The 23,146-nt window shown below is 38.0% G+C and overlaps 1 protein-coding gene across 3 annotated transcripts in view; it reads right to left on the bottom strand.

Annotated features, from left to right (window-relative positions):
• LOC149201225 (uncharacterized) overlaps positions 1-23,146 on the bottom strand; it is a 324,845-nt gene that overhangs the window by 83,120 nt on the left and 218,579 nt on the right. For all 3 annotated transcript variants that reach the window (XM_089399692.1, XM_089399693.1, XM_089399694.1), the window contains one exon: positions 8,083-8,214. In XM_089399692.1, the coding sequence (XP_089255818.1) occupies positions 8,083-8,214 (132 nt within the window). The remainder of the gene's footprint in view (positions 1-8,082; positions 8,215-23,146) is intronic.

Genomic DNA, 23,146 nt, shown 5'->3' with positions numbered 1-23,146 from the left:
CTCACCATGCTAACTACAAAACATATGTCCGGACGGAACTTCACCAAGAACATCAACGCGAATGAGTTCATGAAACTCAGAGGCATTTCCCAAATCTGGTCCGACATCACTACCATATAACTTCTGAAAGTTAATATCCTCAAGGTAGTCACAGGCTTGCAGTTTATCATTCAACATTTAGAATCCAACTCCCTCTTACTTCTGCAAATGAAAGGGTTTGCACCTGTCAGAAATAGGTGGTCCTCATAAGGTGTCGGTAAGAGAGGTCTATCATCCACAACCTTCGAGTAATGGTTTGGATCGGTTTCACTCCTAGTGAATCTCAGCTTCATCTGACAGCTATCAATACTCTCATACTATGCCTGGGGAGTTTTTCTTCAAGCCATAGAGGGCTTTCTTCCACCTGTATACATGAGATTCCTGATCATGAATCTCAAACTCCTCGGGTTGTTCCAAACCTGTGGACCAGCTACATGAGGGGAATGGTCCCCTTGTAAGATTTTCCTTTGTACATCTCAGACATGTACTTTCATGCTCTTTTTGAATTTAGGCATCTCACCATTTAACTCACAGACCTTTAGTGCTATGTGTCAATGGACATGGTCCCCAGTGGACTTCCTGCAACTTGATACAACCCTGAACTCAAAAACATCTTTGAAAATTCTATTTTCAAACATGTACCTTTCCATCGATGAGTGCCACCCTGAAACCTTTGACTTCCATTGCTGAAATGGACACCAGGTTCTTCTTGCGATCAGGTACATCAAAGAGATTTTGTAAATGAATTGAGTTACCCTCATTCAATTGAGGGATAACATTCCCTACACCCCTTCCGGGATAGGTGGCATTAGCTCCAAGTATAATCCCATGATTGTTTCCATCTCTACAAAATTAGAGAGTGCACCCATCTATCCGATGAAGTGCCTTGAAGCACTACAATCAATAAGCCAGATTCGCAAAGAATCTGAAGGAGAGGGCCAATAAAAGATAACACTTCTTTATCTTATCAGTAACAACATTTGATTCTTCATACCTGGGGTTCCTTGCTTTCTTTGAAGAGTCGACCATTTCCTTGATGACCTGCACTACCTGTCATTCCTTTGATCATTGAAGATGTCGCTGGAATGATTGTTATCTTCATCAAGGGATGTGTCTCTGCCATTCAGACACTCCTTCGCATAATCGCCGAACTTATTGCAACCAAGGCATCCGCCTTTCCTTCCACCCTTAGATCCGAACCTCCCAATGAAGTGATCTTTAGGTAGGCCATCAGAAACTTCTGTTGCGCCATTCTGATAATATTCTTTGCTTCGACTTCACCCTTGGTGAATTTCAAGAGGCATGAGGAATCCATTGATCCATTTGTCCTTTCCTAACTGTCTTCGGTTATTGCTCTTTCACTCTTGCTTGGGCATTGTCTTCACCTCAGCTCTGATACCATGTTAATTTTAGTTATGTTCTATGCTAGAGCAATTTATTTCAATTTTCACAGTTAGCTCAATATCTTTTCCACATTAGCAATCACATCAGCATTAAAGTAAACTGTAGATAGAACATAAATATAAATTGCAGAAGACAAGCCAAGACAAGAGGACACAAGATGTGGTGCTAGACAGGGACAAACCCCAATGTGGGTAAACCCTTGATCAATTCTTCTTATATGTTCTTCAATAGTTCAGCAGAGAGAGAGAGAGAGAGATAGTACGTTTACAACAAAAGTCAACACTTTGACTTATCTAAATAAGAGCATAGATCATCTCTAAGAAGATGATACATGAGATCAATTGAAGACATGCTGCTTCAACTAATTCTCCAAGGTGACTCCTTCACCTATCGTTGTGCTGCATTTTGTCCCTTGTTGCATGCTAGTTGTCCCTTGCATGCTCGCTGTAACATTGCATGCTTGGTGTATTTGCTGCTAAGTACCATACAACTATCCCAATGTTACTTAGATGTCCCTTGCATGTTGCTCTCCTTCGAAGACAGATACTCCGGCTATTTCGGCAGTTCCGGATATTCCCGACAGTTCCGGCATTTCCGGTTGTTCCCGGCAGTTCTGGAAGTCCCGGCAGTCCCTGCAGTTCCGGCTTTTCCGGCTTTTCCGGCAATTCCAGCAGTCCCCGCAGTTCCGGCTTTTCCAGCAATTCCGGCATTTCCGGCAGTTCTGGCAGTTCCGGTTTTTTGTCTTTTCTGACAGTTCCGACTTTTCCAGCTTTTCCGGCAATTTCGGCTTTTCCAACTTTCCCGGCAGTTCCATCTTTTCCGCCTTTTCCAGCTTTTCTGGCAGTTACGACTTTTCCGGCTGTTCCGGCGTTTCCAGCTGTTCCGTCTTTTCTGGTTGTTCCGACTTTTCCGGCTTTTCCGGCAGTTCCAGCTTTTTGAGCAACGTAGAGCTTATTCTCCCATGACTACATTTAGATCTAGGGCATGTTATCTAGGGCAGCGTATATCTTAGGGCACTCCCTCTAGCTCTCATCTTCATCAAACCCAAAACATAATGAAGTGAGATCACAAGAGTGAGTGTGTGTGTGACAAATGACTTCAAGTCCTCTTCTATTTATACTAAAACGTAGATGTTGAATAGACATGACTGTTGGGCTTCTGAGCCTACATAAGTTGATGGCCGACTTGACAATTTGTCCATAATCAAAATAAATTCATATCTTCATAAATACTTATCAGAATCAGATGATCTTTAGATCAATCCTACACCTCTCGATGAGAGGGATCCAAGAAAAGTATCAGCTGCCATAAATAAGATCACCCACATGGAGTTTTGCCCTAGTTTCCAACTTTAACATTGGGCCTCCTGGCAACAACATCGGATGACATGTGTCCTAGAGCACCTCCAGCACCTAGGATGTTGGATGAATTTGTCCCAGATTCGATGATTCTTCAAGATGACACAGTTGGGCCCAGCATGCCCCCAACTGGCCTTGACACCAATTGATGGATGATAACAGATTTAGAGCCCATATGAGGATGGTATCACCATGAGAGACTAGTGAGCGCTTGTTGCACCTGAGAAGCTGTCAAAACTGGAGTAAAGGAGACCTCTTTTAGCAATTGGAGACCACTTTTTGGTGCCCCAACTGCATATTAAGACCCCACCGAAGGCAATGACGTTAATTTGAGGGCCATCACTTAAACCATGGACTTGACATGCTTCTACACCACCTTGGACACCTCATCACTCTTGGGCATGCCATTTGGAGCACTTCCATTCAATGATGTCATCCCTAGAGAGCTTATGGCTCCCATGTTTGGGCTAAATAGGGCATATTTCATAGAGTCAATGGGTTGGCTTGTAACCCAAGTATGTTTTAGCATCAAACTTATTGTATGTGCTTTTATTAGGCTAATTATTAGGCCTATTCCTCATATAAATAGAGGAGAGGCTCATTGTGTTAGATCATCATCACTTGTGACATTTTCAGCCCTCTTAGACTTTCGGCCTTCTTGGATTCTTGTGGAGATGTGACTCTATGGTGTATTTTGGCATTTGGAGCTATTTCTTGGTCTTGGAGATGTTACTTTGGATCAATAAAGGATTGTTCATGCACTTTATCCTGTAAGTAAGCATTGTATTTGATAATTTTTTATTCGTGTGTCTAATGTATGGAATGGTTTGTTATCTCAGGTTTTTCTATTCTGCTAGTTATTATTGAAAATCAATGTATAGAATCTAGATAATGACATTGTATGCATTACTCATGTATAAAATGTGAATGGTGATCCCCTTCGTGTATTGTTAAACTAGCTCTCCCATGTTACCTTCATCCCTCACAAAAGTAATAGTTAGGGTTTTGAGTTAGGGCGTCAAAATTCCCTTACTCCTTAACAAGACTTAACTAATTTTTCACTCCCATAGACTCCATTATCCCAAGGACTAAGCGTTGGCCTCATCACTTTGGTGGTCACACACAAATTTTACCATAAAATTCATTTTCACTCTCCTAATCTCTTTTTCAACCCTCTTAAGGTCAAGCCACTAGCAAGGGTCGGGGCATGAGTTGACCTAGAGTGGGAATTTAGGCTTGTGGAAGGATTCAACATTGAAAGGTGTTGGAAAATCAATGCGGATGTACACTAGTGTTGATTTTCCTCAGCTTGATAATTATTTGTGAATTTGGTTGGCTTCTTATTAATTTCTTTGTGTTCCTTTTCTTCATCAAATAATTACCAATGTAAATAAGAAGATCACAAGAGACAATAAACACAAGATATAGGCTCCAATCCAAGGCAAAACCCCACAACTTGGGGAAAACCCGAACAATCTCCTTCTTATAGAATCAGATCTAAATGAGACAACCAAGACTCAAATACCAAAGTCAGATCACCTCCCAACTTCAAGTCTGCCCTTTAAAATTCTCCACCAAAAAGAGTCAAAGTTCATCCACGACAACACAAGACAAGATCACTTTCTTCTATAATTTTCAGAGTCTTGACCTTGTTGGAAAATCCATAGGGGTGGCAAACGATTTTCCTCTTAATGACATTAGCTTGTGATATTTTCATTATTAGTATTTGTTCTCTTAATTATCTTTTCTTATCATCAAGATTAATGCAAGCAACAAATAGAAAAGAACACAAGATATAGGCACGTTGCCAAGGCAAAACCCCCCTCGAGGGGAAAACCCAGTCACAAATTCTTCCTTCATTAGATTCAAGATGAGACAACCAAGACACTTACAAACTAGACTAGACTCCCTCCATCAAGTCATCCTTCATCTCTATCAGCATCGCATCCTTGTCATTGAGAGGGTACCAAATTCTTGTCTCTGTGGAAGCCTTATCATTGTCATAGCATCGAGATCTTGTACCTAATTCATTGAGACAGTACCGAGATTTCATCACTGTAAATATACCGAGATCTTCACCACTGTTGTGAACCCTCATCATTGTGTTAGCATTGAGACAAACTTATGTTGAGACCTTCATTGTTGTAACATCGAGCCCTTAACATTGTTGTTATACTGAGACAGAAATAACATCGAACTTGTGTTAGCATACAACTTTTGTGGTAATACCAAACTGCAATCTGCATCACCATTCTGAGGCTCACTGTAATTGCACCGAAGTTTGAGATTATCCGAACTTATCTTCTGTAATAACACTGAAACATATCTTTCTGAAATCCGCAATTCTCTCTGAGATCCACGAGTTTATTTCTATGATTTTGGTCGAAGGTTGCACTCCCATTTATAGTTGTTCTCCATAGTTAATAAGTCGACATGAGTACTTTGAAGAGTGGTGTCTCCACATAATGTTAGGCCGACTTGTAGACCAATTGGTAGGCCGACTTTGATGAAGATTTGTTTGACAGCAAGGAGACTTTGACTTGATGGAGGAGTCTTCACAAATTGACTTTGACAATACCCTAAAGCCTACAATGGAGGCTTGACCTATACATTTGACCCAAGCATCAAACCCATGCTTTAATAAGTCAAATAAAATAATAATAAAATTATTTTTTATTTTCGTTTGACAAATATATTACAAGATGACTCAAATACATTAAATGAAGACCGAACCTAGTTACATTTTCCGATAGGCCTTCTGAAATAGGTCTGCAACCTCAGCCTGTAAGTTTGGATGCGCAACTACAATTACAACCTTCAAAATCTCCACACATGTGAGGTGTATAAGTTAGGGATCAGACTTTTTTATTTGTTTGGGTTCTCCTCTCTTCTTCTTGCCTTCGCTTACTTATTTTCTTCTGACTTTTACGTAAATCAAACTTCAAATTGTGTCTTCAAATGAATCAAGAAACCTCCTTATATATAGCCTTTCTCCACTAGCTCAAATACCCCTTTATCAAGCCGACTCTTGCTTTGACAGGGTCGACTTAATCTAGGACGATATTTTGACTTTATACACAAATTCTTTTATATGTTACAATTTTCCCAAATGGGTCATTTACAAAATTACATTGACTCTTTGACTCATGAAGATCCTAGAAGCATTAAATGAATGCTTGACCTAACGATAAAATGGAATAAGCATGAAACCCATGCTATACAAAATAATTTTCATTTGCTCTTTACATCATATATACATAATGACATGAGTACAAAGACAATTACGAAGACCAAACCTAGTTACTTTTCCAACAAAAGGAACCTTTATTGCCTTAAAATCAACTCCCTTTAGTCGCCAATCCATCCATTTTAAGGTTGAAATCTTCTGCCATAGGAAACCCTAGTTTGCCTTAGGGTTCAACTTGCGGGCTTATTGAAGGTTTCTTGTTCCAATTGATTGTTTATATTCATTGTTGGAAACCTTTACTTGGCCTTCTGATTCTTGGTTAATCCATTTGGCTTGCTATCTCTCAAGTGTTAGATCACGTGCACCCAATATAGGCCTTACTAGAATGTGTATTGCCTCTGTAGCTAATTGAGCCTTGTCCTTAACAAGAGTTATCCTCTATAAGCCTTTTGGGTGAAATTCGTAAGTCGTTAGGTGACCTACCTAAAGTGAAGAGTCCTAGTGGTGAAAGTCCACAAAGAGCAGGAGGTGGCAGTTGTAGTGACAGTGGGCCACACGTCATTGTTGTCCATTTGTCTAGTTTGTGCCTTGTAGGGTACCCCCTTATAAGATCTGCAAGATTTTGAGGAAACAATGATCATAGTAGAAGTGTACCCATCACTTAAACAAAATCTGGATTTGACATGTTAAACTTTTTTCATCTTATTTTAATGCTTAGAGGGTGATATTGATGATGAAAATCACAATATACACAATGATTTTGATGATCTGTGGGCACTTGTTGTAGAATGGTTCTCTTGGGCTTTGGCACTTACTAATTGATTCATGACTCCATATTTGTATTTTAAATTATAATGTTAAAACCTAAATGATTTCATTCAAAGTCTCAATATATATATATATATATATATATATATATATATATATATATATATATATATATATATATATGCAGGGTGCACATTTCCAGCTCGTTCTCGTTTCAGATAGATATTTCCATTTCATCATACCATGTAACTCAGGTACTAACTATATGTGTGCCCTTAAAACAAAAACCAATCTTCTCAAAAAGAAAGCAAGTGCAAACTTAGGTCAGATGAAGGATTTTCTCATAATCACAAAAAATGAAAAGGTGGATGAAAAGTGTCATTTGGAATTCAAGTGAAAATGGCCTCATTGGACTCGCTTTTTTACCAGTATCGAAAAAATGTGGACAAGCTTGTTGTGCAGGACCCTGATGCCTGGATATAAGAAAAAGTATGACCGCCTAAAATAACAGTTGCAACTTGCCAAGAAACTAATTAAACTGAATTGGAGAGGAACTCTAAGCAATGGTAATGCTTGGAAGTGTCTACAAAAATATTAATGTAACGAACTCTTACTAGATCTTAACCCTTCAATAGAAATAAGTGTTTCTAGGGGTTAACAAGCAATTTTAACACACCCTTAACTCAATCAATCCAAGAAATCTTGAAACAACTTGGTTGTTAGTACCAGCATTACTTTAGTTTAAGGATTGTCTTCAGGGTTTCGGGATTTGGTTATTGCAGAATTTAGTATTTTCCTAATCTGAGTGTCAAGCATTCTTAACACAAGATCCAAGCACTTGAATGGTTCAGTATCTCACTGCCGTTACACTTTTCTTGAACAGTCATACAAGGTTTGAACATGTCGTTATTTGATGCCAGCACTTGGGGTAACATTTTCATTATTTGAAATGATTTTGTTAATACTCTAAACCTCTGATCTTTACATGATAACATGCCCCTCACACCACACCACACCCCACCACCACCCAAACCAAATACAAAGAAACACCTATAAGTTTCCCAATCCTCCAATCGCTAAAATTTGGGGGATGTCTCCACAAATCCCCCAAGTGTGTTTACTGACTCCTGGGCTCCCACATCCCCGAAACTTTGTGGAACATTGATCTTAGGTGAGTTTAAATAAATTGAGACCAAAGCCTAAAACAATGCTTATTTTAATTGCATATCATACAATACCAATATTTTAATACATTGTCCCATATGTTTAAAGGATTTTATCATCTAGATATAAAAGCTACAGGGCCATCTTGTGCAACTGACTTACCGAGAAGCCTTAGCATCGTCTTTGAGAACAGCCGACCTTATAGAATAGCAATAAATACGAAATTGAATTTGTCCAACTAAGTATGCTAGTTGACTCCTCAATTCCAATAAAGTGATTCGTGTCATTGAGTCTCTGTAGGAACATCAGAAGTTTAGTAATGCATCCCTTGAAAAACAATAATGACACAAATGTAAAGAAAACATCAGATTTTCTACAAATTAGGTGTGATCTAATATGTTGCAATACAAAACAGTTTTACAACTTTTAAAGAATAACAAATTCTCATCATGTCGAAGCATAAAAAAGACACAAAACAACTCTTGCAGTATCCCAGAAAACTATATTCTCCAGCAACATTTTACCTAAGGACTCCTACAGGTTAATGTTAATGTTTGCTTGCCTTTGTCATTAGCAAATAATAACCTTCAGTTTAAATTTTTAAAAACAAAAATAAATTATTTTAAAAAAACATTTCAGAAGATAATAAATCACTAATTTTTAATGATTTCAAAGTTCAACCCCTCAACCCCATATTATTTTTAAAAATACTAATAATTCTCACCTTATTCAGTCATCATCGGATGTTTTGCAACCATCATTGTACGATGTTTTGTAATCTTTATCTTTGGCAAATATTTCTTGTTAACTAATCTACTAACATATAGCTTTGTGTTGATGATAACAAAATCCTAGCTTCATAGTGTTGGATATAAAGTTTAATTCGAACCGAGTTTATACTTAAGGTGGTTCACATGAGCATTGGAGCACATTAGTGTATCCCCATTATCGTTATTGTAGATCCCTTCTCGCACAAGTAAACTTGTGTATTATGTTGGACCCATATTTCATAAGACTACCACAACAGATATACATCCATTTGTGTTCATTTCCAATGTAAGGGAATAAATCACAATGTATAAGCTACTCTCTTCTTGTATTTTGTCAGCTAAGAAACATTAGGTATATATTGGTGTGTATAAGCATTGATCATGGGGTTGGTCAAAGCAATAGATACAAGTGTCAGTTAAGATTTTCGACTTATGCATTACAATTATAAATTTCATCATATTGAAGTGAACAAAGATCAATCACTGAATAGCCACCAACACAAGGAAAAAGAGTTAAAATCCATATATGACAAATGATATATAAATGATTAAATAAGATAAGAATAAATGAAGGTGTTGATACAATGCTATTCGATGATGTATTTATGGCATTGACTAGTCGCAATGGTTGATATGTCATGTTCCTTGATGAAATGTCCCTTAGTTAACATGTGTCACTTTATTATTATCATTATTTATTTATTTATATAATTTATGTTTACTACACATGTTTCTATGGATACATAGAGGGACAGCATGCTTTGTCTTACTTAAGTTAAAATGTTTCAGGACAACTCATCTTTGGGCAATGGAGGAGAGAAACTCATCCTTGTTAAAGCTATCATTTCCCTCCCTACCCGCATCGTAAGATGAAACTTCTTTCTGATATTTAGCAGCAACGTTTTTGATGAATATGTATCAAATCCTTTACTTGATAATGGTTGGAAAACAGTCAACTTCCTCCCCTCTTTGAATCATTATGACAACGTTTGAAGGTAAGAAAACAAGAAACATTAATAATGCATAATCCACCCTTGATTTTTTGACTCATTAAACAAGAACCTATGATTGACTTACAAATTTTGTTAATATTTTTGCGGTAGACCTTTGAAAAGTTGGTTTAAGCAAGCCTCTCCCTTTTTTGTGTACCACAACCAATATTCATTGGGAAAAATATGAATTTATATGACAAAAGAGTTTTAATTTATAGCCTATTTTGGCCAATGCAAAATCTTATCATTACTCTATTTCTCTTTATGCATTGCATCCAATATCATCACCGAGGAATCCCTTGCGATAGTTTAAGGCAGTCACAAAACGACTTTGAGTGGAAGCTAAATAATAGCTTTCACAATGTCACAAAATATGACAATTGTGCCACCTTCAAGAGATTGAAGCAAAGGAGAATTTCGTATTCAACTATCACATTTATTATGACATCTAGGAGTTTCTTTATTGACTTGACAAGGAATAAGAAAATTCCCGTTCCAAATTCTTCAAGTACCCAAAGCACACATGCACAACCTTCTTCATAAGAAATGTCCTCATCCTAAATCTTAGTCCTTTCAACCACCCCCTAGGTTGAACACAATCAAGGCAATCATGTCCTTCTTCCCAGTGCTCCCATCAAGCAAGATCACCAACAAAGAAAGGCTATAGCAATAACATTATTGGGTCCATATCCCTACAAACTTAAGGATGTGTACTCCCTCAGCAAAGGAATCCCCCTAGTTCTTGAACACGCATTCAATGGTATCATCTCAAACCTAGAGATAATTCACACTAGACTAGCAAACAAACAAGTCCATCCACATCTATATCATGGCCTACCACCTCAAGATAGTGGGACATCGCAAAGCCTAGTGCTTCATCCAATCAATCATCACAACATCAAATCTTCGGAGGGCTACCTACTACACAAGACCCTAACACATCATTCTCTTGTACCCTCCTACAAGACATTTTTCCAAAGCTTTTGCGTTCTTAATAGTATCTACACACATATATTTATATTTTGGATATACTCTCAGTTACTACTTAAACTCTCTCCTAAGAGAAAAGTCCTAACCTAATGAGATCTCCTAGGAGTAACTACAAGCAATCACCTCAGTGGCCTTGCTTCTCACTTTAAGGCTAAGAAAAGGGTGTCCTAACCTAAGGCAGGATTCCCTGGAGGTCAAGCTAAGTTGGTTGTTGGGTAAAGAGGGGATGATCTCTAACATAGCTTGACTTAAGCCTTAATCAATCCCACACTACCCACTCCCATAAAACAAAGAAAGTTGAATGGGTGAATAGATAGATCAAATATTTGGTTCTGAACAAGTTCAAAATGTTTGAACTTAGACAAGTGCTCATTCAATATTAAGCTTAGAAAATGAAAGACAAGTCTTCCTCAGCAAATTATATAAGCTGAAGCATGTATCCATTGGAAACATGAAATTTGAGCATAGCAAAATCCACAAAAGGACATTAAGATCACAAGTTAACTATTCATCGTATCATAGCATCAATGATTATTGTCAACACTCAAGTGATCGTATATTGAGTGTTATCACTCAAATTGTCCCTAGAGAAAAAGTTCCAACCTCACCAGAGGGAGAATCTAAAACTATCATGCAAGCCACCAATTGTCAACTAAGCAACATATCCCCCCTCACTTCTAGGTTTAGATATGTGATTTCCTAGCCTAAGGAGGATTCCCTATGTTTGATTCTAATCCTAAGTTTGTCGTCTAGTATGAGTGAGAGTGTGACTTGGATTATATGTTGGCTTGTTTGAAAGGAATTGGTGCAATATTTGAATGCTTATCCAGTTATTAGTGTAGATTTATGAATTTTTTCATAGCACATCAACCGCAGATTTTAATCAAATGAATGAGCAATAAGAAAAGAAGCATTCATGAACCTTTAATTCAATTCCACGATTACGAAGTAAATGCTTCAAACCCAAATTAACATTAAGGATTTTCTGAGCAAGAAATGGCTTGTAGAACAAGTGTGCTTGGAGCTATAGCCTTCAGATATACCAACACTTGGCCAATACGAGAGATTAATCTTCCTTAATGTTGTTTTTGGTGCACTATAATAGTTAGGCGAGCAAATAGTTGGTTTCAGTATTGACCTAGGGGAAATTTCGATATACTCAAAGTATGTTGGAGTAATGTCCGTGTTCAGACAATCCTAGGGAGCAGATCAATTAGTGATCGAAGTAGTGTGAAATATGTGAAAACTGAGAGATCGAAGGTTCCAATCCCCCCGGTTGTGACACGATTTACGAAGAGGAGGGTAGGCCATAGACTCTCAAAAGTTTACTAGTAGTTACGTGTTAGGCGGGTTGCTAGGTTCTTCTGGGATACAAAAATAATGTTCATGTTCAAACATGTCTAATGTGCATCTATGAAGGCAATTATATCTCCTATTACCAGCTATGCATCTATCAAAGCAGTTATATCTATTACCTCACAGATGGGGTGGAGGATTCATCGGATGAATGTGACAACTACCTTCCTCAATGGGGTGATAGAGGAAGAGGTGTATATTGAGCAACCTCAGGGATTCGACGTGCATGGGAGAGTTTATTTTTCTTATAATAGAAATTGATTTTCCAATCTAATAATTACTTCTAATGATTTATACTTAAGCCATCTTTTATCAATTATATCATCGAGCAATTACACATAGAAATCACAACTATAATGCAATAATAACCATAGGATCATAAGGACACAGCCAAATACAATAAGGGACACAAGATTACCCTAGGAAAACCCAACCTTGGGGAAAACCGAGCAACTTTTCTTCTAAGGAGAATTCAATATTAAGCAAATTTTACAAGATAAATTGTCTAGAAATATGTGCCAAATTCCAAGCACAAAATACTAGTCAAACCTAGTCAAATGAGAGAGAAATCTAATTTCAGTCCACTCTGGTAAAAAATCAGATTTTTGGCCATGTTTTTCTTCTAGTCAACTGTAGTCCAGGAGGCCAACGTCAACCCAGCAACTCCCTCAGACAACTCGGTCTTCTTCAGAAACTCGGTTTTTTGCATCTGCTTCAGAAACTTGGCTTTCTGTGTTTACTTCAGAAAATAGACTTTATGTGCCTGCTTTAGAAACTCAGTTTTATGCATCTTGTTTCCTTCGCTTAGATAAGCAAATGATATCTTCTCTTGTGAGATCTGAATTCATGCCATGTGTGGAGGTCGAACTATCTTATTTGTAGTGGTCAAATCAGTGCCCTTTTGACCAAGGGTCACCTCTAATGGTGGGGCCGACTTAGGATTCTTGGAGCCTACATAAATTAATATAAAAATTGATTTTCTTTTTTAATATTTGTAATTTCTTTTGTTGATTTTCAAGCTTCCTTGGCATGCGGGAATACCTCTTAATGATACAAAAATTAGCACTCCCTCGTTAAGAGGGAGGTATTCTCCTCAAATTTCCCTTAGCTGGGAATTCCCCTCTACAAGAAAAGTTTCATGAGCTTGTCATAATGTTGCATATCCTTTTAATTAACATAAATATCCAGGGTGTGCCAAAATCCTTTATGGCTCCTTAGGCAAATATATCAAACTCTTGGTCATGACCATAGCCTAGGCATTAAATTTTTCTCTCTTTTCAAAACAATTTGGCTTTGGACTATTCACCTTTCTGGTCAGAGTCCTTTGTGACCTACCCAAGTCCTTTTGATACTTTATAGGTGAATCATCTATCTCCTTTGATCGACATAGCCAAGTCCTTTTGGCTTCTAAGGAGAAGATCTACTCAATCTTATAGTTTCCCTAGAACATTCACTTTTGGTTCACCTCGCCAAGTCCTTTTGGTTTCAAAAGTGAATATATTCATTTCTACTTGGTCAAAAACCTTTATGACCCAAGGGAGAAGAACTTAAATAAGACACCAAGTCATCCCAATGGTACATATTCAACAATGGTATTCTTAAGTATTTAAATGAATAACAAAATATGCTATGATGGGAACCTCTTATATAGAGATGAGACTTGTGATCACACAAACTCACACATTTTTAGATAAAGTTCGAAAGCTCAAGTGCAATCCAAGTGAAGCTAAGAGGGAGGCCATTGTCACCTCACCAACCCTTTTCTAACTTCAAGTTGGATTTCCTCTGGCTCAAGGGGAGCTTCCCTAGGTTAAGATTGTTAGGTTTTAAGGCAATGGATTACAAAGTGATATTAGGAGTAAATCTAGCAAAATGGTTTTGGTAAAACTTTAGGCTACAAAAGTTTATGGGAGGACCAAAGACTAGTGCCTTTTCATTTGGCATATGGGGTCAACCAAGTCTAGATACACCTAGTAATACTACAAGCCCTATCAAAGTAAAAATAACTCTCTCGGAACATCCCAAACCCAATGAGGCAATAAATTCTCTATCAACAAAAAGGGTTATCTCATTAGTACATGATAGTCAACGAATCTTGTTAAACAACCTATGTAAAGAAAAGAAAAAGGTAGATATGGAAGCTTTGAAAAACAAAGGTGAGGAAGGTAACTCAAGGAAGTTAAGCGATCCCGTTAGTATGGTACCCATGGACAATGTTTTGACATAAACTAGCATAAGACTATGACACCATTCATGAAGTAAACCCCAATAACACCTACCACATACACCTATATTTTGAAAGGGATAGCCTAGGAACCATTACTCCCCATAGAGTTGGAAACACCTAAGAGGGCCATGTAACAACCCTCGCATAGTTAAGCATGGTAACTTGCGTAGAATCATAACCTAGGAAGACATTCAAAGATGATGCTTGAGCGAACTACTTCGTTAGCTTGAACACTCAATATGGCCAACTTTTCTACTCTTATGGCTTTTGCACCCATGACATTGATCTCACTTGATTCCTTCAGTATATGTGCTAGATATCACTTCCAAGTACATCCCACATCCCTCGAGGGTTTGTATAATGCTTCTCTAGCATTTCAACGAGCACATCCAACCATAGTGATGATGAGGCAGGGCACTTTGACACTGGATGTTTAGCACTTATTGACCATTGATATTGAGAAGACTTGACATAGTTGATGACACCTTTTCCCACTTCTAGGACCCGAGACATTCTTTATCAAATCTAAGATGTTACCTTCAAAGAAAATGTACTATTGAGATGACAAGAGAAATCAAATTGCCATTGCACCTACTTGGATGTTGCCTTGTTCTTGACAATGATTGATGATGATCATGACATGGGACCCCTTTGGAAGGGATGATACATTGCTTATCATGATGATGTCATGCCCTACCAAAAGAACATCCTCTATTTGTTTCTCTCGATGAGAATGTGCAAACCCTTATGTATGACATTGGGTTTGTAGATGATTTTCTTGATGATTAAGCATCCATTTGATAAGGATACATGACTTTTGGGATGAAATGAAACCCTTGGAGTCATTTTTTTCACACTTCATGCGAAGACAACTTTTAGAGGAAGACATCACCCGTAGAAGAAATTTAACTCACACACGTGAATTAATCGAGGCATAATTTCAAGTTATTTCAATGATATAGCTATTGTTGGGGTCCGACTTATGACCTATCCAACTTTTAATCATGGATTATTATTATTTTTGGGCTTCTGGTCTACAATTGGGGAAATCAACTTGGCTACCCTCATATAAATATGAGTTGATTTTTGCTTTAGATCATTGCCATACTTCGTAATAAACTTGTCATAACTAAATTGTTTACTCTCTTCTGTGCTATGGACCACTAGTTAATTGAAATCCTCCTAGAGGGTTATCTCTCCTAGATGATTATAAGTGAATCTTTCATGATATGTGTTATGCAAATATAAGTTATCTTTTTCCATCTTGTTCTTGTTGATGAATTAGGGTTTATTAAAATTTTCACCAACATTTTTGTTGATGTCTTATGGCTCTAAAATCTCCTTCTACAAGATCTTCATCAAGATTCTCTTGAACTGACCTACGTTTAGCTCCCTTCCTTTGAATATCCAACAAGATAGGACCCTAGGGTTAAAGAGTTGACCAACACAAGTTTGTACACCTTAATTTCTTTGAATCTGCATCCATCTCTTTTCTTACAAGGATTTGTACTCCTAGACTCAATTAGCCCTAGATTGAGAAAGTCACTAGTCTTATCTCTTGTGCCAAACATTTAAAACCCTAAATAGGTTTCTTTTATTTGATCCAGCGTAAATTAGGAATTATTTACAACAAAATCATACATTTTCATAATTATTGATCTTAAATGTCATTGTCATGGAGTTATGCTTTGTTTGCAATTGACTGGAAATGCAAAATTATCAATTTACAAAAAATAATTAACCACAATTTAGGGTTGACGTCTAGGGTTGATTGTGTTGTTATACATATATGTACCACAAAAAAATTGGTGTATTTTACTCTCTTGTCTACTCATTAACCTCACAAAAATATTGTTGTAGAACCCTTTGGGGGCATTTAGCTTAAGTTAAATTGGGTTACTTGAACCCTAAGATCTATTAGGGAAACTTCCCTTGTGGTGGGGATTATGTCCATCACTAAAACTAGGTGAGTTGTTACCAAGGTAAAAACTGTCACACTCCCATCGTTGCGCTCAATCAAGGCTTTGCACTAGGGTGCTAGATTTTGCAGTAATAGTTTCTACAACAAAGTCTTATATTCAATAATGACCAAAGTTGCTTATATGTATTTGATCCATTATAGTTAATGGTAAATTAAAGACCAATCTAATTCAAACAAGCGATCCCTTTCTAACTTAAGTATGTTGTAATCTTCTAACTTAAGTATGTTGTAATCTTCTATTGATAGAGGGAGGCCTATCGTACCCCTAGAGGTGCTATGAAACACTATATCGAAGGCCAACTATCATGTTCCAATCAATCCCTATCAGAACTTCACAAGGAAGATCATCTCAAAATGAATTTGATAGAGAAGCAAAAAGGCAACCAAGGTAGAGTGGGCGATAAATGGGTAATAGGAAAAACAATAGGTAAATCCTAGAGTTTACATGGAATCTATAATAATAGACTCTAAAAACAATATGTAACTTGCTAAAGTGAAATCTTTTATGGGCAAAATAATCTCTACCATGTGCATGTATTAAACAGATTTCTTCATCAATTGACATTCCCAAATAATGATAAAGTTTATGAGAAGTGTTTTTTACTCAACAAAATAGAAGCTTAAATCCTAAGTTATTGGAAATGCCTAGCAAAAGATCTAGAAATGTCGTTCATGGAATCAGAAACAAATTCAGGTATGAAACATATTTAAAACGGCATTGAAATGTATGCAAGCCATTTCAGTTTTCCCGAAAAAGACGAATTCAGTTTTGGTCTTGTATCAAGGAAATTAAACAATTTTGGATCTGTTTCCAGAAATCCGAATATGGATCCAAAGAAATCATGATCCATATTCCGATTTCCGGAATTAGATCCACGCAAAAAAAAACCCACATCGGGAATGGATTTAACTTCTAATTTGTTTTCCCTTGGTTAAAAATCATCGTGTAATTTTGAAATTTAGGTTTTTACTCATGTCGCCACCTTCTCAAGTTGCTATTCCTTCATTTAATCTCTCTATTGGAGCTTGGAGCCAAGATGAGTCGGTAGTCACTATTTGATTCATTATTGGAGCTTGGAGGAGTTGCTATTGGAGTCATTAGAGTCATTGCTTCAGGCGTGAGCCTTGGACGAGTTGTTGCTTGAGACAGCAGTTGTTGTTGGAGGAGCCGCTACTAGCCTGCAACTGCTCGAAGTCACTAGAAGCTGGAGACAACAGTTCTAAGTTCAATGAATCACCAGAAACTTTGAATCTCTTCATAGTCAGTACAAATAACTGAGAAATCAAAATTCCATGGAGTAAGCCATCTCCTTTATCTTCATACATATATACATTCATATTATCTTTCCTTAAGCGATATTTACTATTAGAGCAAAGAGTAATCTGTTCTAACCTAATACTGCACTTGAGGTTTTATAATGGTCACTAGTTATTTGCATAGCATACTATAATTCTTGGAAATATATCCCACAAAGATCACTCTCACTCTAATAGTAAATACCGCTTAAAGAAGGTATATACCACATGGAAAACTTTTTAACGAGGTAAGTGCCTCCAGCATCCTTCTTACATTCGGGTCATTCTTAATGAGTGGTTCGTCTTGTCAAAGAGTATTTCAACAATGCATAAAGTTTTGATGCCAATCCCATTCCATTTTTTTTCACAATCCCTTCTCATCCACCAATCTCATTCAGTTTTTTCATTATATCCCTACTTTTCTATTTTGTCACTTGACTATTGCTATTAACTTATTTCTCATCATCATTTCTATTCATTATTTCTTTCTCTATGCACATTCATTCTCCTAAAACAGTGCATCCCGTCTTAACTAGTGTTGATTTTTTTGTTCCAACCAACTCTCTGCAATTCCATTTTCTTTTATCATCACAAGATATGTCTTAGTACCAACCAACTATAATGATTTCTTTGCTTGGTTAAAATTTTGTTTAATTAGGTGTTTATGTGTTCAATGCTTTTCTATTCAATTTTATCTAATTTGTCTGTTTGAAATTTGAATTTGTCAATTTTTTTTGCAAATTCCATTTACATCATCATCATGACAACTTCAAGTTCATCCATTAATAATGAGGAAAAAGAAATTGAATCTACCCCTAAAGTTGATCTAAAGTCACCACTTTGGAAATACTAACTATTGTAGGGAAGATTCAAGCAAGGGGATCATTCGCATGGGTTTCCAGTCAGTGTCAAAGGAGTTTAAGGGATCATACACCCAGGTTAAAGCACATGTACTTGGGTTAACAGGCAATGGGATTTCAATATGCACTAGCCCACCTAAAGAGAATGGGACAAAAGGAAAAGGTTTGAGCAAGGAAAAACTTGCAAAATATCAGAAGGAACAAGATTAGGCAGATGCTCAAGCAAATGAGGAAAACCATGCCTCTCAATTCAAACAACCAACAAGGTTGGGAGCATCTTTATAAAAGCCTACACTTCCCTCTTATAAAATTGGCAACCCTGGTTCAAAGCGGTCTAATTTGGGACCGCTTGAAAAGAGTTTTAATAATGATGCTTGAGAGAAAGAAGATGAAGCTATAGGTAAATGCATTTATGCAAATGGCCTTACCTTTAACATTGTGTGATCTCTGTGAAAATTTCATCTATTACAACAACTGGAAATTATTCTTCTAATTGTTAATTTCATTTAACAATTTATTTGCCCATTCAAACAATGAATAATTCTCCACTGCAATTTTCACAAATAAACTACATAAATAAAATACCCGTTGGAACTGAGAAATGCTAACACACACACATAAAATTAACACTGTTATTTTTGGTCAATCATCCCCAGAAAAACCCAATGCAGGAAAACCGGTGCAAAAGATGACGGTTTTATTATTATAATGCAGCAAAAATTATGAGTACAATAAAATGACGCCAAACTGGGATTTCTATCTAAAAGAAACACCGGCCAAAATATCTAAGGGGATTTTACCCTCCTCTTCAAGCAATCTCAACTCAATCTAGGTTCAAAAACTGACCCCCAAAATGATCTGCATCAACGTCTGTGTTGGCTCTACACAATCCCTTGTACGCTCAACCTAGAACTCCCTATGAAGCAAACGTCTTGCCTGTCTCTGCTGCTGGAATTCTGTGTCCAGGCCTTCTGGAAATTTTCCCGGCCTCCGACACCTAAAACAACCCACTCCACAGCAAAATTGAACTGCCCTTCCTAAGGCACTGCGCAGACCCTGCCTAGCCTCCTAGAGAAAATTATGGCCTCCTCTTTTGACTCCTCCGAAACTGGAAACTCCTTCGAAAAATTATTATGTTGCCCCTCTGCCACTTGCTACTCAATCACTAGCTCGATCTCACTATTGAATCATTTGCCACTAGAAAATCGAACTACCTATATCATTGAGTATCTGCTATTGGTGTGTTCTCCATCTATCCATCGACTTCTTCTTATAATCTTTTATTGGAGCATCAATGGCCAAGATTAAAACATAATCCATGGCCCAAATTAATTCCATGTCAATCTGTGTGAGTTTCTAGATGATTCGCACCTTGACTTAATTAATTATGATTCATTAACCATACTCCCTAAGTTTAGACTTAGGAAATATTAAAAAATTGGTTAATAATCTAATTAAACCATCTCTAGCTGGAATTTCCAAACACAATTTATGGGTTTTGAAGATCTCATGTATTCTAGCCTCTCCACCAAATTTGTGGCTAGAACATATCCGATGCTACAGAAACTAACACTCCCTCTTAACGAGGATAGTGTTCTCTCTAGTGTTACACATCCAGCCACAACACCCTGTCTCTGTATCACTTCGTATCACGTTGCTGATGCCTGGCCATATTGCCCACCAACCACTGTGCAACTCTAATGTTGCATTTGTGTTGTTGCTGACACTGCCATACTACTGCCAACTTTGCATCTGCACTACAACTACCTCTCATCTTTTGTTGCTGCAACTACAACTACTGCAACTAAAAAGCATCCATAATAATTTGTCCCTGCTACTGAAACGGGTTCTCCACCATACACATCTGTTCTCTGAAATATACGAACTTAGCTCTCCCTAGAGCTTTCATGAGTATATATGCAACCTTCTCTTCTGTGGGAACATACTGTAGCTAGACTGCTCCACGTTGTACACAATCTCTGATGAAATGACATCGAATATCTATGTGTTTCGACCTGTCATGAAACACTGGATTCTCAGAGAGCTTTATGCAACTTTGATTATCACAATAGACATTGGTCACCTCCAACCTTTGCCTGAACAAGCTTACTAGCAGCTTCTGAAGCAATATAGCTTCGCACGAATTTGTGCTTGTTGCCATATACTTTGCTTCTATAGAGATCAGTGCTACTGACTTATGCTTCCTATTACACCAAGAAACCAACCCTGATCCAACATTGAAGTAGTACCCAGAGGTACTTTTCCTATCCACTAAATTGCTTGCCCAATCTACATCTGTGAATCCACATTGTCTGACAACATCCCCTCGGGTATATCTCAACCCGTACTCGACTGTGCCACACACATACCTCAGAATATGCCTCGTTGATGTCCAGTGTACCCTCTTTGGTTCTACCATGAACTGACTGAGGGTTTTGACTGCGAAGCAAATATCTAGCCTAGTGTGGACCAGATAAATGAGAGACCCGATAAGTTGTCTATACTAGGTGGGGTCGACATCCTTGTCATTTGATCCATCTATCTTCTTCCAGTTCATGATCATGGGCGTAAAAATGGGTCTACAATCCTGCATTTTGAAACTCTTCAGAATATCTGTAGCGTATCTTCCTTGCCCAAGGAAGATCTCTCCGTCCTTCTGCCACACTTCCAATCCTAAGAAATAGAGCATCAACCCCAAATCCTCCATATCAAACTCTATTGCCAATATCCTGTTGTAATCTTCTATGAGCCCTGATGTTCCTGTCAAGAAGAGATCATCCACATATAATACTAGGATCAGTGGCTGACCCTCCACCATCAAATAGTAAAGGTTGGGATCTGTGTCACTCTTGACGAATCCCATCTATTGCAAGTAGTTGTCAATCTAACCATACCATGCCCTAGAAGCCTGTTTGAGCCTGTATAAAGCTTTCTTTAATCTGCAAACATGAGTGCGTCTCTCACAAGTCTTGAAGCCCTCTGGGTGTTCAATGGACACCTCTTCCTCTATCACCTCGTTCAAGAATGTTGTTTTGACGTCCATCTGGTGAATCTGACACCCCATCTGAGCTGCTAGGGATATAGCTGACCGAATAAAGGTGTATCTGGAAATTGGGGTGAAGGTCTCCTCATAATCTATCCCTTATTTCTGTGCATACCCCTTTGCCACAAACCTAGCCTTGTACTTCTCTATGTTGCCATCTGCAATATACTTGATCTTGAAGATCCATCAAGAACCTACAATTGACATGTCCTCAGGTCTCAGCACCACCTCCCAAACATCATTTGTCATGATAGAATTGTACTCTTCTACCACGGCATCTATCCACACCTGATGTCGTGCGACTTCTTGAAAGTTGGAAAGTTCTGCAACCTGAGCTACCAATGCTCAATATCTGGCAGGCTGCCTACGTTGTCTTTTGTTCGATCTAGGAGCTCGAACAAACTTCTCTGCATCTCTCAATATCTGACAAACCTCTTTGTTGGCTAGACCACTAGTAGTGGGAGGTTCTACCAACTCCTCATCCTGCTCCGTCTCCTGAGAACTCACTAGATTCCCTGCTTCTGAGGAAATACTAGTACTAGTTACTATACTGGATCCCTGTTATTGTCCCACTGGCTATCGTTGTTGTTGGACCAATGGAGCTTCAGCTAGCTGATCCTGATCACTTGCAGTCATCTCACGAGATATCGTGAAAGCTCAATCATCCATGAACTTTACGCCCCATCTTACTACAATTTTCCTATTGCCAGGAATGTAGATCTTGTATGCCTTGGAGGTCTCACTATACCCTACGAGAAACCTCTTCTCTACAGTCTGATCCAATTTGGTGTGCTTCTCATCTGGCACATGGCAATAAGCAACGCTGCCAAAGATCCTGAAGTGACTAACTTCTAGGATTTTCCCTGTCAAGACCTCTTTTGATGTTTTCTTCCCCAATGCTCTACGAGGAGTTCGGTTCTAAATGTATACCACCATGTCGCATGCCTCTGCCCATACAAACCTGGGCAGATCCTGGTCATCTAACATTGCTTTTGCAGCCCCAACTATGGTTTTGTTTTTCTGCTCCACTACCCCATTTTGTTGTGGATTATATGGAGTTGTACATTCTCTTCTTATGTCTTCCTCCGCACAAAAAAACTGTGAAGTTTTTATCGATATACTCTCCACCATTATCTGATCGAAGCACCTTGATCTTCTTCCCTGTTGCATTTTCCACAAGAGCCTTAAACTCCCTAAGAAGACCAAAGACCTCATCTCTGGCCTTCCAAAAGTAGATCCGGGTTTTCCTAGAATGGTCATCAATAAAGGTGACGAAGTATTTGGCACCACTGAAAACTCTAGTGGACATTAGAACACAAATATCTGAATGTATAAGTCCTAATGCGCTATCTACTCTGTTGTCACCTCTTGAGAATGATGCCTTAGAAAAATTCCCAAGTACGCATCCTCTACACACATCATCGTGCTCTGTGCGAAGATTTGGAGCCCCTGTCACTATTTCCTTGAGCATCTTGAGTGCTCCATGGTACATATGTCCCATTCTCCTATGCCATAACTCATTCAGCTCCTTCCTACTGCTATCGTCATTGCCTATTAGCACCATTAGAGATTGGAGTTGCAACCTATACAATTTGTTGCTTCAAACTCCAATTTGTCGTAACTTCTTCCAGCTTGAGTGTTTGACAAACACTTTCTTCCCTACAAAGTGGATATCATATCCCATATCTTGTAACTAGGATATTAAAATCAA

Source organism: Pinus tabuliformis, chromosome 2_1 (genome assembly GCF_031772625.1).
Source record: "Pinus tabuliformis cultivar Carrire ecotype Pingquan chromosome 2_1, CPIR1, whole genome shotgun sequence".
Lineage (NCBI taxonomy): Eukaryota > Viridiplantae > Streptophyta > Pinopsida > Pinales > Pinaceae > Pinus > Pinus tabuliformis.
This window is presented reverse-complemented; position numbering and strand designations above follow the sequence as displayed.